Genomic DNA, 18,913 nt, shown 5'->3' with positions numbered 1-18,913 from the left:
CCTTACCTCCATTGAAGCCTATGTGTTTTGGGCACCTCTTTGACCTTTGCACCTGACTGGCCCTGAGCTGCTGGTGTGATAACTTTGGGGTTGCTCTGAACCCCCAACGGTGGGCTACCATGGACCCAAATCTCAAACCTGTAGGTGATTTACTTACCTGCTAAAACTAACATTACTTTACCTCCCCCAGGAACTGTGAAAATTGCAGTGTCCACTTTTAAAACAGCTAAATGTGTTTTATGTGAAAAGTATATATGGTACTGTAATTATTCAAAGTTCCTAAAGTACTTACCTGCAATACCTTTCAAATGAGATATTACATGTAGAATTTGAACCTGTGGTTCTTAAAATAAACTAAGAAAAGATATTTTTCTATAACAAAACCTATTGGCTGGATTTGTCTCTGAGTGTGTGTTCCTCATTTATTGCCTGTGTGTATGTACAACAAATGCTTAACACTACTCCTTTGATAAGCCTACTGCTCGACCACACTACCACAAAATAGAGCATTAGTATTATCTCTTTTTGCCACTATCTTACCTCTAAGGGGAACCCTTAGACTCTGTGCATGCTATTCCTTACTTTGAAATAGCACATACAGAGCCAACTTCCTACACTAGAACTCTCTTCAAAGAGGGAGCAAAGTCGTCATTGGCAATCACTATTGTGGCAACAGATGTTTTCAACACCGATTTCTGCCAATTGGCAGAAGCGGAAGGATTAAGAAGGCAAGGCATGCTGCATTCAACAGCCTTCCACCCTAGTACCACTACAATTTCATGTGGTACTCGTTCTGAAAAACAAGATGTGAAAAATAGACTGTTGATCAATGTGAATGAGAGTGGTTTCAAAAGTGGAGTGATATACATATTCTTACTAAGGGGAATTCCTTGATTTTACTGTTTGAACTGTACCCTGTCCCCTTGGTGTGTGGGGTCCCTCTCGGTTTAGGCCCTAATTGCCTTATTTGTTTCTGACATTACATCAACGTAAAACCCAAATAGGTGCTCAATTGGTGGACCTAGGAAATGCTGCTAAACCTCTGATCAGAATCCCGAGGTCCGAAGTCAAGTGTGATAATGGAGGAGGATGCTTGTGTTGATCTGTCTGTAGGCCATGTCTGCATCATCCAAGGTTCATCTAGCATTTGAGGTGATCCTTCCCTCCTGCACAATCTCTTTTTCACACTTCTTGTGCATCTGAGGGAGAGGTTGTAAGAGTTCAAGGTCTTCCAAATGGTGCCAACAGGGCAACAAAACTGGCAATTCTCCACTGAGGTACCACATCCAGCACTACTTGCTTTCCTGCGATGTCAATAATTTTACTTTCTTTGCCGGGGGTGGCAGGTCCTCTGTGCCTTGCATGAGAGCACTTTTCAGGGCTATGAGGCCCACTAGGGAGTCTGAGGCCATGTAGCCTCAACTGAACAAGGAGTTTTGAGGCGGAGGTTTACATTTTTCTCCACTCATGGAGTAAAGATCCTTGAGGTTCTCCCCCAAGCACTTGAGCATGGTATTTACTACATAGTTCACCCACCTTCTGTCTCATCAGTATGATATACTGTTTTGTAATGGAAGGTGTTGGCCAACAAATAGGCGCTTTTCTCGTCAAATCTCAGTAGACAGAAGTTACAGACCTGGTGCTGGTCCAACCAGGGAAACCTGCTATTGCAAGTGGGGCTAAATCTATTTTTAAGCAGAGTATTTTTTATACCCTCCCCCCAAATTAATCATTCTCATACAACCTCATTCCAGGCTCTTAAGCACGATCCCCAAGCAGGTAGTGATGAAGAGTAATGCTGGAAAGTTTTCCTCTATGCGCAGCTGTAACGGAGCACTTTAAACATGGCCAAACCAGATGGCAGGGAAAAAAACAATGTGAGGTGGAGTCTGTGTCTTGGGCGTTTTGAGTTTCAGGGATGGTATCACAAATCAACTCAAAAAGCTATCTGCAAGGAAAAACAACTTGTAACATTCCGAGCCCACTGCTAGAGGCCACCCTGACAGCAGAAGTGTGCACAGCATGGGATCTAAGGCAGCACATTCTGTAAACATGCATATTCGGTACCTGTAAGTTAATAGTTAAGAAGAATGAAGAGAAGGGATTGTTGGGTCAGTGGACTAAAAGTATCCACTGCAAGAATCTGAGTTTGACCTCATGGTCACAGGTTCAAATTCTTTTGGGTCCACTCTGCCTTTCATTCTAGCGAGATTGATAAAATGAGTACCATTGACATGGGTAACTATAAACATCTGTTATTTCAACGACAATAACTTTTCAGGGTGAATGCTGTGCTTTACAAATACATTCTATATAATGACTAGGAGGCACATGTCTAGCTATTTCAGGAATATAACTTAAGTCTGAGATCTTTTGAGTGCTCAAAAGATGAAGAATCCCTAACTAGTCGAGTGTTTTTGGTCCCCATTTGTGTGGTCAATAGTGGAGAAAGAAAAGTAATGTTATTTTTGTGAGGACGTGTGATTCTTTCACTACTCTTACATAGGATCACAGGAATTATGTGGCAGGGGAGGGCCACATTATTCGACAGGACTGACTATATTATGCAGCAAGAAACAACAAATGTTGAAGTTTAATGTGGCACATTTTGTGATAGCATTACTTTATTATTTTGGCATTTTTACACATGCCAGAACACTCTCTGAGCAAAGCTTTTGCGTATTTAGTACGACTTTAAAACTCACATACATCAAGAAACAACAGAAAGGGGACCAATCAATGTTTGCCAAGAGACTTGCACTTTGCAGCAAAAGGTATTTGCTGCGTTTTGAGAAACTTTTGATCCGTTTCAGCTTGAATTTTTTTTGTTAAAATTTGTAGATTAAGCAGTAGCTGAAGGATTATTGGGAAAATCGATAATTATGTGAAAAATGATGCAGCTGCAAAAACGGTATCATTCCAGTGGCCCTGCTCTTTAGAGACATGATGAATGGGAGGGAAATTAGACACCAAAGCCAAATCAAAAAAAGGTCAAAAATAGGTTAAAAAAAAAGTAGCTTACTAAAAGTCACCAATGTGCTCAGGTTGTAGTATGACCTAAATTATAATGCTTCTCTTTAAATCTTTAAACGTGAGGGAAGCCATTTAAAAAACAATGCTATTACATAAAATGATTTACTACAACCAATGTTATCAAAGGAATAAAACACTATTTAAAGAGATGTTATTTCCTCTGCAGATTATTTATTTTTCAAAATAATTGCACGAAAGACCCAACAAGCAACTGCAAGGTAGTCCTCTCTTAAAAGCATAAGGGCCCGCAGCCAATAGGGAATTCAATGATCACACTAGGTGTAGTCTTGTTGGCTACACTGAGGCATGCACTTATGCAAATCAAAAACCAGTGAGATATATTTTATGTGTTAAAGTATCACATTTTGAAAAAAACAAGAGGTGAAAAAAACTGCCTGCCCATATATTATTCTGATCTGTAAGTATAATAACTGAGAACTCTGTTAGAATCCAATAATTGAATTTCATTTGATCAAATGTTTGCCTCAATAATATGGTCCTACAAATACAAGCACACGTTTATACAAACTGGGCATATAAAACAGAAGTGAAACTACAAGAATAAACGTCTACAACTAATACTTTAAAGCCTTATGTTATCTACACTCCATCGTACAAAAGTAAAATCTATGGGGCAGTTCAGAACTCATTGACAAAGGTAAACGAAGTAACTCATATTAAAGGATTCAGAACCAAAACATAGTCTGGCAAGACCAGATCGAAAAAAAGGGTATGGTCAGTTTCCATCAGAAATCAATATACCCCCCCCCCCCACATATATACTGGGCACTGCAACAGGACAAGAAATAGCATTCCCTCTTCCCTGTAACCATAAAACAGTCTGATTAGTCATTTAATTGACAACAACAGGCTGAAGGCTTCTACAAATATGTAAGCCTCTGGAGTTAAGCGTATTCATATAGTGCTCATAATTACTTTAGAGCATGCAATATTTGCATACTTTATACAGAAAAAATGTAGACTGACTCCATTGCTTGGGAGTATATATTTCACCCTCTGTACGCAATCTACACAACAATGAGTGGTTCCAACAGACACAAGGGACAGCGATGGGTTCAAAATTTGCCCCATCATATGTCTGTTTGTTCATGGGCTGGTATGAGAAAATACATGCCTGGGGCAAACATGCCTCGCCCTGGACTGGTTTTATGGTCTTTTGGGGGAGATACATTGATGATATTATCATTCTATGGAATGGGACTATTGATCAACTGATTATGTATCATGCCTTCCTTAACAATAACCCTTATAACGTGCAACTCAGTTTACATTAAAGTAGAGATTCTATTGATTTTTTGGATATCAGACTTTTTATAGAACAGAACAACATACAGAGTGTCCTGTATAGGAAATCCACAGCATGTAACAGTCTTCTTCACGCTACTAGTGCCCACCCTGCTTCAGTTATTCAAAATATTCCATTTGGGGAAATGGTACGTGTCAGACGTAACTGTAGCATGAATGACAGATTTTGTACTCAGATTCAACTTAACAAACAAATATTCACCAACAGGGGCTACAAGGCTAAGATCTCATCACAGGCTGCTCAACGTATTATGAATACCCCCAGAAAAGATACCTTGACTGTCAAAGTACATGGAGACAAAAAGAACCAAAAAGACTTTGTCCTTTGTGACTCACTACACGGCCCACAGGCAGGATATTTTCAGAATATTAAAACTTCATTGGCCTTTACTGACTGAAGTCCCGGGCCTCAAAGGACTTATATCGAATAAACCCAAGATCACTTATCGTAGAGGATTAACTCTAAGAGATTACCTATGTCCTAGTTACATTTCTGCTCCTAGTCCCACCACATGGCTTTCCACGGGGATTTTACACATGCCATGATTGCAAATTTTTTATTTTTGGTTGTGATAAAACTAAAGATTTTTGTTACAATAACACGAGAACATTCACCATCAATCATAACATTAATTGTAAAACTAAATTTGTTGTTTATGTTTTGGGATGTGTATGTAATAAAATCTATGTGGGCAGCACGAAACGCTCTCTGAAACTTAGAATACAGAAACATTTACGAGCTATTAGAAAACATGACCTTGACTATCCATTAGCAACACACATAGTATTGGTTCATCCTAACGATTCACTGATTTGGTTTCATGGTATTGACCATGTTCCCATTCATCCTAGAGGGGAAACAGGGAAATGACAGTACGCCAAAAGAAGGCAGCCTGGATCTACCGCCTTCGAGCGGTGGAACTGGGCCATAATACTGATCATGAATTTCACTACTTTCTATAGTGCAACAATATGGCTTGTAATGTGAGTTTTTCCAGACTATGATCACAAATGTGCAGTTGGGGGTGGCATTTACCTTGTTATCCGATTGCACTACTACTAATTTCTACTATTTTGGCTCATGTGGTACTATGCTTCATTGACTGTGGTCTTTTAAATATTTACCTTTAATATGTATATATTGTTTTGCTCAAATTTTGTGTGATTATGTTTTCTTTCTCCATATGACCAGACTGTACTATGTTTTGATCAATATTACATTTTGATTCGCCAATTTCTTTAATGTTTACTTTTTTCACCAAGTTCTGTGCTTGCCAAACATTTTGGAATTTCGGGCATATCACCCCTTCTGGGCTTACTTGCTCTTCTTGTGTCCACTCTCTCACTTTTCTCTGTAATCACCCACATCTGTTTGGCATACTCACTTCTCATGGTGGTATTCAGTCAGTCTTGCTTATATCATCTTATTTCGGATGTTTGTTTCCACTAGTTTCCTTTCTCTTTGTGACATTTTCTTGCAACCTAATAAGGAAACATTTTTTCTATATCTTTTTTTTCAATACATTCCTTGGCTTAAACTACAATTAATATGTTCCTTGTGCTCTAATACACATTTCTCGTTTAAATACTTCTGCGTTTTCTCAGCACCGCAATTGGTGTTTTAATTAACTTCGGTGGTTGAGTTTTGGAATTTCACACCAGCCCCAAGATGGCTGCTGTTATAGTCTTTCTTTTATTTTTGTTAATCTCTTTTACCTGGACTTCCGGGTTCCGGGTGTTATTTCTATGGCACCTGGAATGGGGGCGTCCTTCCGGTTTCACCTGTCGGGACCAGCATTATAATCTTGCCGGCTTCATGTTAACTTCAACGGTCGCTCTGACCGTATTATCCTAAACCATGGACGGGATTCTTATGGGCCACCGTTCTATTTGGTAAGAAAGTTCTTGCCCCGTTTTTACTTTATTTTAGTTATTACGTGGATTTGCGCTTCTTAGGTTGGAGCGTGCATTAGGAACGTCAAATTGATTTATTTAGCCCGCCTTATGATTACTTGCTGACGCTTCACCATTAACACGGTGTCGGGCTTTTTACTTATTTCTCCCATACTATTGACACTGGATATTGGATTTTGTATTAATTTATCCTCGATTACTTTTTTCTTTACGGTCATGTTATGGTTAGACTGGGACTTTGGTTGTTTCCTGCCGCTTACCTTATGTGTTTTATTTTTATCGCCTATACTAGTTACGCATATACAATTTTTGTCTTTTCTCTATCTATATTGACCATTGGGCACCCGAGGAGCCCCCCCCACCTTTTTGAACTTATATGGTGCGTTTTTCACCTTTATAAGGATATCTCTTCCTTTTGAAGTTTGGCCTTTTTATTCCTTTTGACTTATGCTTTACTTTTCTTCTTTATTTTCTGTTAGGTACCATTTGTATTGCTATACTTTTTGATAATTACGACTGACTGGACACCACTTTGGTATGCTTATTTCTATGTTTACCATCTTTCATACCTTTCACCTTGACGCCTTTTTGAGGTTTACATGCACCAGATATATACTAATAACTTGCACCTTCTTGTTCTTAGATTCAATATAAATATAAATAAAAGCATGAATAATAATAAAAATAAATATAAAAATATTCCACTTGGTGGCTTCTTACACATCCCTTTAAAGTTTTTTGCATGATATGGGTCACGTTATTCTTGATGCTTGCACACTTGGATACACTTACGACCTTTATGCACTTACTTTCGGGTGTACCGCGTTCTTTATTGTGTTGGTACGTAGTATTTCCTTTATTTACTTTCGCAATCTGAACCTCATATGTTTCTTTGTAATTGCGTTGTTGGAATTGATTGCATACTGTATACATTTGTCTAATGTTATATTACAGCCCTGAAGAAGTCCCTTAAGTGGGCGAAACGCGTTGGCTGTTCATTCATAGCACCATTTGCTTTGCTTACGGAACTGTACAAATACAAGCTGTTTATTCATTGTTCAAATTCGCCTTATCTACGGAACTGTGTGAACATAACACACTGGACTTGCAAGGAATCATTAAAAGAAGTATCGCTCATCTGCACTGCTGGAGCACTGGACTCTTTATACAACATGTGTGCTTGCGTGGCGGTGCACCGCCTTTTGAGTTTCTCTTAGTGGGGCTAGTTCAGCCCTTGAGGCTCTATATGCAGCTTGAGCTGTGGTGAAGTTGCACGCCCATGGAGATTTAATATCAGTATCGGTGTTTACTTGGTCTTGTGAATCATTAGGCACTCACTGGGATGGTGCGTTGTCTATGAGCTTGCTGCAACAGTTTTTTCTGTTAGCTCTCTGTACGCAATCTGTTTAGTCTACCATGGAGATCATCCTGCAATAGTATGTGGTTCAACTTCTCTGTAGATGTATCTGACAACCCATGTAGTGTACAGCGTCGTTCATAAACAGTTGAGTCTATAAAAGACAGGCTGCACAATACATCAACCATGTCAAGTTGATAGACTGCATCTGAAAGATCACCATACTCTTAAAAACAAAATACATAGTGCCATGCTCTCACAGCCCAACAGGATAGTCATTATGTTAAACAAAACATATTTTAGCTTCTTCAGCTTCAACCACTGAATGCTCAGTGTCTAAAGAAGGCTCAGAATGTACCCTGTCATTTCAGGGTTACACGTTCCCCTAGTTTCTGGGCTGAAAGGAAAAATTGACAAAATGTTAGCAGTGTGGAATTGGTAAAGAGCTTTAAGGCCAAGATGGTCCACTCCTCTATTTAATGACCCAAAAGCATTTCTAAAAGTGACAGATGTTTTAACCGGAGAGAAAGTCCTGTATTTGAGAACAGTGTGTCCTTCAATACAAGTTGAGCAACGTCTCCTATGCCTGCGCAAACAAACAAAACTGGAATTTCCTCCCACTTCTGTCAAAAACCTTATCAACATTGTTGCACCATAATGTTCAATACTGATATTGAGGTTTGTTGCAGCATAGCATGTGACAACACCAGATGCAAACTGTATCTCTGGGTGGAAATCCAAGACGGTACAATAAAAGGTGCTGATGGTGGTAGCTGGAGTAAAATGGTCTATAATGTATGTTCTATGGGTAAGATAGTATTTTACACCCATGTTCAAATTAATAAACCTCAATTAACGTCCAAATCACCAAACTTGTCTAGAGTTTTCTTCAATAAAAAAAAACAAAATCTGCAGCACAGTCAATGAAGCAGGTACACAAGCACTGCTTCGGTTCCAGGTAGGTTTTTTAATTAAATGTAAGGTGTTTGATTTCTGTAGAAAATCCAAGGTCACAACATCTGCAACTGAGTTATCAAAGTAGTTAAAGGAACCGCACAAACAACTTTCAAAACCATAGCACTTACTTTGGTGCAAAAACTTTCCAGACCATGAGGTGTCTCCTCAGAATCATGGCAGCGCAGACGCAGGCGAGAAGCTAGAAGAGAGATGAAGAAAACAATCTCAGATGCAAGTGTGTCAAGGTCACTGTCATCCGTTGTCAGGCTTTTGTCAGTGCTTACTTCACTGAAAGATGGGGCTCATTTCCCCCCGAATCAACCCTATTTAGTCTGCAGATTGTTTCCCATTCTCGCTTAATTAGTGTCTGCTCCCTCCACCTTCGTTTATGCCTTAAAAATCAAATCTGTACTCACTTTTTATACAGTTACACAATTGCTAATGTTCTAAACAAGTTATGCCAAATCTGCTCCTGTGGTTTTGTTTGCCCTGTCCAGAGTGGCACAGCTTATTTTTTAAAATATCTAACTTTTACAACTAGTGGTACTCGGGTGTAGTGACGACAAAATTCATCAGCGGTCCACTGGCATTGAGAATAGTGCTAAGGCGCTGAAAACCATGAAATACAATGAAGTGTGGGCAGGAGCCCACATGTACATACTGATTTATAGCACACAACTGTGAAACATCATGGCTACAGCCACTAATGGAGGTTAGTATGGTATGCTCAAGAGGATGAAAATCACAAGAAACGTATTATAAACTCTCAGAATTCGTAACTGTCCATGTTGCTTTCTTTTATACATCCCTAAGTACCAATTTATCAGCCGAGGCCACTTTACAGCAGCAAACCAACAGCTGAGCTAGGGACCCAGGTTTGTCGCTTCTGAATGTCCAGCACTAGGTCTTTGGCAGGCTGTGGGCATGCAGGGTCTCGAAACCGAATAGCGGTGCCCTCGTTCTTTCTGAAGAAGGTTAAACGTGGGAGGGGTCCAACTAAATCCAGCTGTAAATAGTATGCCTGCTTGCACAAAGTCATGTTAAATGCCCTTTTGAAAGCTGACGGGTTGGGCAGGGCCCTTTAGTCAGCAGCCAAGGCGTACCAGTGGTGTGCACCCTGGACTCCGATAAACTTACATTCACCTTTCTTTATCTTCAATTTGGAGTCACTGACATGAGGCTTTGGCATGGTACACAGTGTGCAGCAGGGATGCTTAGTGCATAATGATCCGGTGGTTGGTACTTTTCATGACTGTTGTGCAGGCTGAACAATGAATGGCACTTTATCAGGACCATACAGTAGAAACAACCTCCTACCATGGAACACCCACACACTCAATGTAACACCATTTGAGAATGATATATATGTATTAAGTGTTTGAAATTCAACAGCCTTAATATCTTGCTAATCCATACATCAAGCAATTATCATTTTAACAGTTGTTCTTACCAAATGTCCACTCTGTAATTAATGATGTGTTGGTATGAATTCATTAACTGTTCTCACAAGCACATAGGGCCAGATGTAGCAAAGGGTTTTACCCATTCTGTGTCTATGGGAAAATGTGTTCGTACATATGGCCCTTAGTATCAAGACAGTCACTCCCAACAGAATAAATGGCCTATTGGACATCGGACAGAGGTAGGATTGCTTTGTGGCTTGCTTAGAACTGTCATGGTGTTTCATACCATGGCTCAAGAGATCAAGGGATGGGCCTGGAAATTGTCTCCAAATCTGCAGTGCACAGTGGTCTAGATGTTTCTTCTGTGTCAGTGGGTAGTACGTCCAATCACGACTGCCGAACTCCTGCAATCACGAGTGCTATGGGATCATACATGTCACCTTTAACCTATAATATTTATGTGGTCCCCATGCAGAACTGCCACACCAGTATGTACACAATTTTAACTAAAGACCCTGTAAGGTGGCCCTTTGAGTTGAACATCTACTGTCAAAACCTACGTGGGACTTTCAGAGCACATCTTGAATCCCGACAAAGACAGCTCAGTCTTTCACTGTTCTGAGGCTGTTACATTGTGTACCATGGGCAACAGCAACTTTTATGTGCAGCACTTAGAAATGTTAAGACAAACTGTGGTATAAAGCATATATGAAAAAAGCTATAATTAAATGTTATGAGTATTTCACTGGCATTTCTCTTGGGATGGAGCTGTGGGGGCCTCGCTACTTCATAGACCTTAACACAGCTAATAAGAATGGCCTTTTGATTTCCTCCCTTGTGATGCTCAAGTCCTTCTAGGATACCTCTTTGGATTCAAATATGAAACGGAGGTAAGCCGCATGAGCCAAGCATAGCACTTATCTTTCAGATTTCCCACTCCCAACTGCAAACCGCAGCTAGAACAAAAACCTATGAGGTCAACAGTTCGGACGGCTTAACTTGCTTACCATTAAAAAGTCCGCTGCAGATAGGAATATTTAAAAACTGCATGGATTGTACACAATGTGATTTTTTTTTTTTTACCAGAGCACTCTGTGTGCGATTTTGGCCATAATGTAATCCCCTTCAATACAATTTGAAAATGGTGTAAACTTAATATTGTGGCCAATAATTAAGGAACAAAATGTTAAATAATAGTTCTGAATTCCCAAGTGGCATAGTCCCTCATTTTGCTTTAATCCAGGGAAAAATATAAAATACATTATTCAGTATGTCCTGGTAAGACAATGAGAATATTTAGTTTCCAAAGTTAAATATGATGATTCTTTAATAGAGATACACATTCAGTGTATATTTTATTGGAAAGGATTTTCACCACAAAATGTTGCTGTATATTAAAAGTAGTCATAGCCATCTGAAAATGTTGCCCACAAAAAAAAAGTAGTGTACCTCAATTTGACACTATTTATGTACTCATTTTAAAGGTCAAAAAGCAGACGTTAAGAGTACGATAAACACAAACACAGCTACAGGATGAAAGAAAATTAGTGAATTACAGTATACATGAGAGGAACCAGAAACAACAGAGCAAACGTGGAGGGAATTAAAACGGACCAGGGTGAGGGGCAATGCAGAGTAGCAGAGCAAGATGATGAAATAAAGGAAAACTGTAGGTGACAAAGAGAATGGGAGAGAAAGGAAAAATGGAAAGCAAAGAATGAGAAGGTACAGAGGGGAGAGTAAGCTAACTTCACCTGAGACAGGATTTCAAGACAGATGTATCATGGATGACGCATGGCACATCACCAACCAGACATAACAAGAGTGCTGTGGCTCTAGAAACAAGTGCAGGTAAGGCCTGCTTTTAGATTAGTTCCAGGAAATGTGGTTAGAATGCTGGGGGAGAAAATCCTAGCCTATCTAGTATTCTGCTGTTTTCCAACAGCTGGTGAATTATGCTTTAGATTCTAAACATACCAACTCACACATCTGCTTCTCTTGCACTTTCATTTAATAAGGAATACCTGGGGAAGAATTTAAGCTAATCTCTGAATACCAATGCTTTGTGTTAGGATTCACATAATAACACAGGTTGGATCACTTCTATTTACTAAGCCAAAATGTAAATCTTTATACAGTTCAAAACGATTTTTCCAAGAGTCCCCTTAGTTGCTCAGCTGTAAGCATTTTTGGAGAAAAAAAACAACTCAACTTCAGAGATTATGAGTTCTCATGCAAGCAATGTGAACAAAGAAGGAATGGGGGCTTACAGTTTGCATTTATGGTTAAATCACACCCCCATTACCTGCATCCCAAGGACGAAGAGGTACTTCATGCCCAACTGCAGAAGGGCAGCTGAGAACTTCTCTGGGGATTCCCTCAGCCTCATCTCCATCAAGGGAGCCTCCTGGTCTTCCTCTGCCTTTCCAGAGTGCATCCCTTTCTTCAGCCGCTGCTTCTGTGGCCTAGAGGCCTCACCCAGAAAGGGCCAGAACAGCAGCAGAGGGCAGCCGACTACCTCGAGGGCAAAAATGGACAAAGTTACTATGAGGACAGCAGAGGCCAATGTAACACACAAGCACCCAGACAAAGTGAGAACAAGAATGCTCAGCAACTAAATGCAACTCCATCTACAAAGCCATAGATAAATAAGAAAAAATTGCACAAATGCGGGCGTTTTGTATTTGTCAGTTTGTTATCACGTACTGTAATACTAGAATTAGAATATTGTATTATATCCTTTTCTCTTGCATATTCAACACACCCAGTTTGCACCTGTTACAATGGGTTTGTACAGAGCAGAATCAGAGAGCAACACAAGATTAAGTACAGGAAAAAGAGGGGCAGGTGTTCATAAGGAAAGAGCATATGGCTGGCATTTGAGAGCCAGCTTTTAATCTTTCTTAGATGAACAATGGGAGATATCAGGTTTGAAGTGTTAAGGTGCCAATGGAGGTTCAGGTGGTAGCAATTTATGTCTCAACTTGGACCATTGCTTCAGTGTGAAGGTTACTACCTTCACACAATACTACTGTATCTAAACTCTTGGTGTCATGAAAAAGGATGCACTATTTTTCATGTTGGAAATGGATGGGCATGCCTGTACCAGTAGGTGGCATTAAAGAATCCTCTGTGTTGATGTACGATAAAATTATTCCCATATGATACCAGAACACTTTTGAAACACTGAATAACTCAAACTGAGGGTTTGTCAACTTAGCACCAAGAATCTCCAGGGGATGTTCACTCTACAGGTAAAGGCCATAGACTTATAACTATGTAGACCTGCTGGAAAAGGTGGTGGCTGGTTTAGACTTCGCTGTTAACATGTACAGAGTGATAACAACCAACTCTAGTCAGTGGTGTTATATGAGGACAATGGTCACTGTCTACGTGCCTGCCTTGGTTCAGAAAAGGACTGGATGGTTCGTCAGCTTTTGAAGCTAAATCTTTCAAAATTGCATTTGCTTCTGACACACAATTCCCCATGTTCAAATATGGCTAAGCACTCTTTCTGTACCGGATACTACATCAAAACTAGAGCTTACGCAAAGTCTCTAAATTTTATTTCCAACCAACAACTGATTCACACCACACTCAAAAAGATCTCAAAATCATGTTACTACCGATTGTATTAGCTGAGAAAAATCAAATCCTTCCTACCCCCCTCTGAGTTAGGAATGTAGATATCCTGTTTCATTGTCTGTATTCTGCTTCAATGGGCTTCGAAATGTTGCTTTTTAAACTAGCCTTATATCCTTTTCACTACTGTCTACTGACTGATCCAGTCTCCAGTTTTGTTAGATGTGGGCTTCAGAACAGTCTACCAAAATTAGGCCTCTCCCTGGCCTCCTGTTCGTCAGGAAATTTATTAAATTCATAGTAATATATTGTCACTCAAGTAGAGAAACAGCATGAGTCTTCTCTCTTACTCTCAATTAAACCTAAAATCCACTCAGTCCTTAACATGTATTTTAAGCATAAGAAGAAATTACATTCTTAGAGTTTGTGTTTACTCAGATACCAAAAATATCCGATGAGCACTTTACAACCTTCAATGTTGTAGGCAAAATAATATTCTGACTTACCTGCAAAGAGGATGTGTGAGGAGAAAGTATTGGCCCCGACAAGGAGCGCCGGTATCAGGTTGCTGCTGTGGCCCTCATAAAACCCCACAAAGGCAGCATTCCAATGGATTGCTGGGAAAATTGGCTGGTGGCCTGTGGAGTAAAAGAACTGTGTGGCTGCAAATATCCAGGCGGTGACTGTATACCATGGAACTGAGAAGAGCTCTGCAGGAAAGAAACAAAACAGACAGGCAAACATTATCATTGACAAATGAGTTAAAGGCATTCTAAGCCTGAAATAGAAAAGGTGAAACAGCTACGTACAGCCTACATAACTGAAATAGCAGTCAAGGGAAAACAAAAGAAAGCAGACAGGCTTTATAGGGGATAGTTGGAAGACTAAAAACAAAAGAAGGGATAAGAAATCAAAGTGCACATGTTAAACCTGGCATCCTTGGCGTGGTCTCCACTGTCTTTTTTGCTTTTGCTTCCCATGTTCTGACTGTGTGCTGGACTCTGTTTTTACTGTTTTTGGTACTCTGGCCACTTTACCACTGCTGGCCAGTGCTAAGGTGCAAGTGCTCCCTCTGTAAATTGTATGTGTGATTGGCTTTTCCAGGATTGACATATTTGATTTACTTGTAAGTCCCTAGTAAGTGCACAAGAGGTGCGTAGGGCCTGTAAATCAAATGCTACTAGTGGGCCTGTAGCACTGATTGTACCACCCACGAGTAGCCCTGTAAACATGGCTCAGAGCTGCCACTGCAGTGTCTGTGTGTGCAGTTTTTATACATGTAAGGCACCCCTAAGGTAGGCCCTAGGTAGCCCCATGGTCAGGGTACAGTGTATGTTAAAGGTGGGACATGTAGTGATGTGTTTTACATGTCCTAACAGTGAAATACTGCCAAATTCAGTTTTCACTGTTGCAAGGCTTATCTTTCTCATAGGTTAACATGGGGGCTGCCTTTAAGTATACTTAAAGTGCAGTTTCCCTTTGAGAGCAGATGGAGATCTGGAGTTTGAGATCTCTGAACTCACAATTTAAAAATACATTTTTAGTGAAGGTGTTTTTTAGATTGTTAGTTTGAAAATTCCACTTTTAGAAAGTAGGCATTTTCTTGCTGAAACTATTCTGTGACTCTTCCGTTTGTGTTTTCTCTGTCTGGGTCAGACTGACAGTTGGACTGTTTGTGCATCCCCTCTTGACAGTAACACAAAGAGAGCTGGGGTGTAGCCTGCATATCCTGATGAGCCATCTGAGCTAGAGTGCAGGGAGGAGTGGTCACTTACACCTGAATGGGCTGTGCCTGCCCTCACACAATGCAGTCTCCAACCCCCTGGTGTGTGGCTGGGGCCAGGCCTGGGCAAGGCAGGATCTTGTGAACAAAAGAGACTTTTCTTTGAAGTTGGGCAACTTCAAAGGCAGAAAGGGGTATAAGAAGAAGACCCAAAACCCCAGAATTTTAGATCACTTCTGGAACCAAGAGGAACCTCTGCGAAGGAGAAGAGCTGATGAGAAGTGCTGCACCTGCCTATGACTGCTTTCATGGACTATCCTGTAGTTGCTGCTTCTGCCTCTAAACGGGGACAAAGACTGGACTCTGTGGTGTATTCCTTCTTGAGAAGAATCTCCAAGGGCTTGGATTGAGGTTGCCTCCTGTTTTGAAGTCTCAGCGCCATCAAAGACTTCCTCTGCCAGCACCTGGACTCTGCTGAGACTCCTGCCCTGCCAAGTGGTGCCCTATCCAGTCCCTGGGTCCTTGAAAGGTGAAGCTGGTAGGAAATCCACACACGGGAAGGCGTGCAGGAAATCTTTTGAGGCACCACCTGCAACGCGGCTAAAAAATGACGAGCCACCCGCTTTGCGGCTGAAATCGACCAGATTTCTCACATATAGGCGCTGAGCGTCAAAGTCATCGTGAACCTGTGTGGATCTGAGCTGCCCTGTCTGGAAATCGATGCATCGCTCTCTTGCGGGAGAAAAAACGATGTGTGGCCTACCCGACCGAAAAAGAAATGAAGCACGTCCTCGCTTGCAAATAAGGAATCGACGCATCACTGACTTTGTTGACGCACGCTCGCCCCACTTTATTTTTGACGCAAACCAGGTACTTTGTGTAACAACAACGTTTCAATTGTTTTCTATGGAGTAAGACTCTTTATTTAAAAAATTCATAACTTGACTCGTGGATGTTAGATTTTTGTCGTTTGGGTCCTGTTTGTTTTAGATAAATATCACCTATTTTTCTAAACTGGTGTGGTGTCCATTTTGTAGTGTTTTTACTGTACTACTGTGTGTTGGTACAAATACTTTACAGATTGCCTTTAAGATAAGCCTGACTTCTTGTGCCAAGCTACCAAGGGGGTGAGCAGGGGTTATCTTAGGAGTGTACCTCCCTTACCCTGACTAGAGTGAGTTCCTGCTTGGACAGAGTGCAAACTGACTGCCAACTAGAGACCCCATTTTTAACAGTAGGTTTGTGAACAAATGTGAGTAAAGATGCCAAAACAAGTCTGCTGGCTTGTCAAGGCATAATAAAAGCAGTGGCATATGTCGGTCCAACTGCAGCTCCCTGTTTTTCCACATGATTCTCCCAAACAGAACACTTGAAATCTAAGGTTATACTGAAAATCTCAGTGTTTACTTAAATGACTGTGGATTAATATTAGCAGTTTGGCAACTGAGTAAAAAGAAATGCACAAGACGCATCTCAAACTATTAAATACATGCCCTTGGCTAAAGCAGATTAAACACACATTGAGGTGAGAAGCAGTTTAAAATAGTCCACCAATGTGACAATCACTATAGCTAACAATATTATTCTTACTTATGTCAGTCCCCCATTTACAATACTACATAATGGCCAAGACATCGGGTTAGAATGGGCATAAATATGGCCTCCTATGGTTAGTAAAATGAGACATCTTCAAAAGTCCAATATTGTTATAATGAATAAACTGGTCCCCTTGCCTTGACATTGCCCAATAAACCACATTTAGTACTGATAAATGCATTAGCCTCTGGCACTCACCGGATCCTTCAGTCGATGTGGAGAGATTTGCAGTAGAGCTGTGAATCTGAAGAAGGGTGAAGGCTTCCAGAAGCAGGAGGAGGAATGAAAAGCACATTCTTTCACTGTGCAGGATGAGAAAGAAGAATCCTAGAAGAGTCAGCACCACAACTAGGACTGCTGAAAAGACACTCCCCAGCCCGTAGGCCACCACTGTTTCCTTGTCCCCTCGCCCATCCAAGTGGCTTTTTAATGTTTCCTGCATTCTCCTGTATATCTGTGGAATGACATGCTGTAGTTCAGCTTCAGAACTGGGCAATCCTTGGTAGCCAGTCACAATTTTACCCTCCGAGGCTCTGCGGTCCTTCATGTAGACCATCAAAGGGTTCCAGATTATGATGAAAAGGCCCAGTGTGATCAAAATGAAGACAGCACGTGGGCACACCACAAGGGCAATTTGGATAATCTCCTGCAGCTTGGCAAGACTGTCTTCTGTGCCAGAGTTAATAGCCCAGTAACAGGCAATCCAGATTATTAGCAGAGGGAAACCCAAACGCACAAAGAAAACAAGAGGGTTAGAGCTGTTCAGGTTCCCATAGTGCCTAAGCCATCGTTTCACCAGGTATATCATGATAACCAGGCATCCCACACATAATCCATAGGACATGTTTTTCATCTGGGAATTCTGCACATCGGATAGTGGAGTCAAAAAAGGAGTAGGCTCACAGTTTAGGACCTCATCACGGCAATTATAAAAGAGGCGTGAAAGATAGACAAAAGCCAGAAAAGAGGCTACAAGGCCTAATAAGGGCATGCTTTCTTTCCGGTATCCAACTATGGAGGTCTGCTTGTTCGTATCTGGTGGGAAGCAGTTAGGTATTAAGGGTGGGACTATCAGGTTCCCATCCCAATGAAGCTTAGCAACAACAAAGATCACCAGGGACCGCAAAAGGAATGGCACTACCCATCCCTCTGCCACCACAAAACTGTCTGAAAACATGGCACCACATCGTAGAAAAAGAAAGCTCAGAGGACCAGTCCACCTCAAGAAAGACCAAAACCTCTGCTTGATACAACGGCCAGGTGGGGGCAGCCTCACAGTAGCAGAGGGCATCTTCTGGGACCTCAAATTCCAAAAGTAGTACAGGAATGCTAACTGTGAAACCACTGCTACCCAGGAACACACTGGAAGAAGGTCCAGATGACCTGAAGCTGCCCATTGTCCTGAGATCAGCAGCAGGGCTGTTGCCAGTCCCCAAAGCAGCGGATAGAAAACCAGCCGTCTGTAGCTATATTCCATTTGTGTGAGCATCTCGGACACAATGTAACAAAGAAAACAAGAAGCTGCTAGAAGTGCACTTCCAGCAACCATGTGGGAGGGTTGGAAACGTGCCCAGGACTCCATACACACTCCCCTGGCACCCAGCAGGTAACTCTGAAAGTTCTGGATCAGCAGCTGCAGATTGGCCTCATACTCTGTGGAATTTTTTAGCTTCTCCTTTGTCTCAGAAACCAGATGTACATATTGTTTCTTGGCAGAAGCAAACATCTCCCTCAACTGTTTCAGTTTCTCAGAAGATAGATCCTCTGCTGCTTGGGAATAAGAGTCCAAGAAACGATCTACCTGTAAAATGAGACGAACACGCCGTTAACTTCAGTTACATATTGCTAACTGAGAGCACAGAAAAACAGACTCAAACATAAAAACAAGAGGCATAAAAGTTTACTACCTGTGTATATTTAGTAGACATTAATCACTTTGGAAACTCTTACATTTCCTATTTAGGGTAGCACCAAACAATATATTTAGGAGTCTGTCGAATAGATGGTGAACTATTCCAGGAG

At 41.0% G+C, this 18,913-nt stretch overlaps 1 protein-coding gene across 3 annotated transcripts in view; it reads right to left on the bottom strand.

Annotated features, from left to right (window-relative positions):
• Window positions 1–18,913, bottom strand: part of PIGO (phosphatidylinositol glycan anchor biosynthesis class O) — an 87,641-nt gene that overhangs the window by 20,318 nt on the left and 48,410 nt on the right. For 2 of the 3 annotated variants that reach the window (XM_069212534.1, XM_069212527.1), the window contains exons 7-10: window positions 17,090–18,692; window positions 14,079–14,282; window positions 12,296–12,504; window positions 8,716–8,786 (exon numbers count right to left, since the gene is read on the bottom strand). In XM_069212534.1, the coding sequence (XP_069068635.1) occupies window positions 8,716–8,786; window positions 12,296–12,504; window positions 14,079–14,282; window positions 17,090–18,692 (2,087 nt within the window). Of the gene's footprint in view, window positions 1–8,715; window positions 8,787–12,295; window positions 12,509–14,078; window positions 14,283–17,089; window positions 18,693–18,913 lie in introns of those variants that run through there. The other variant, XM_069212541.1, reaches the window with a different exon arrangement.

This window comes from Pleurodeles waltl, chromosome 1_1 (assembly GCF_031143425.1).
Source record: "Pleurodeles waltl isolate 20211129_DDA chromosome 1_1, aPleWal1.hap1.20221129, whole genome shotgun sequence".
NCBI lineage: Eukaryota > Metazoa > Chordata > Amphibia > Caudata > Salamandridae > Pleurodeles > Pleurodeles waltl.
The sequence above is the reverse complement of the archived record's forward strand: the minus strand, read 5'-3'. Positions and strand labels throughout refer to the sequence as shown.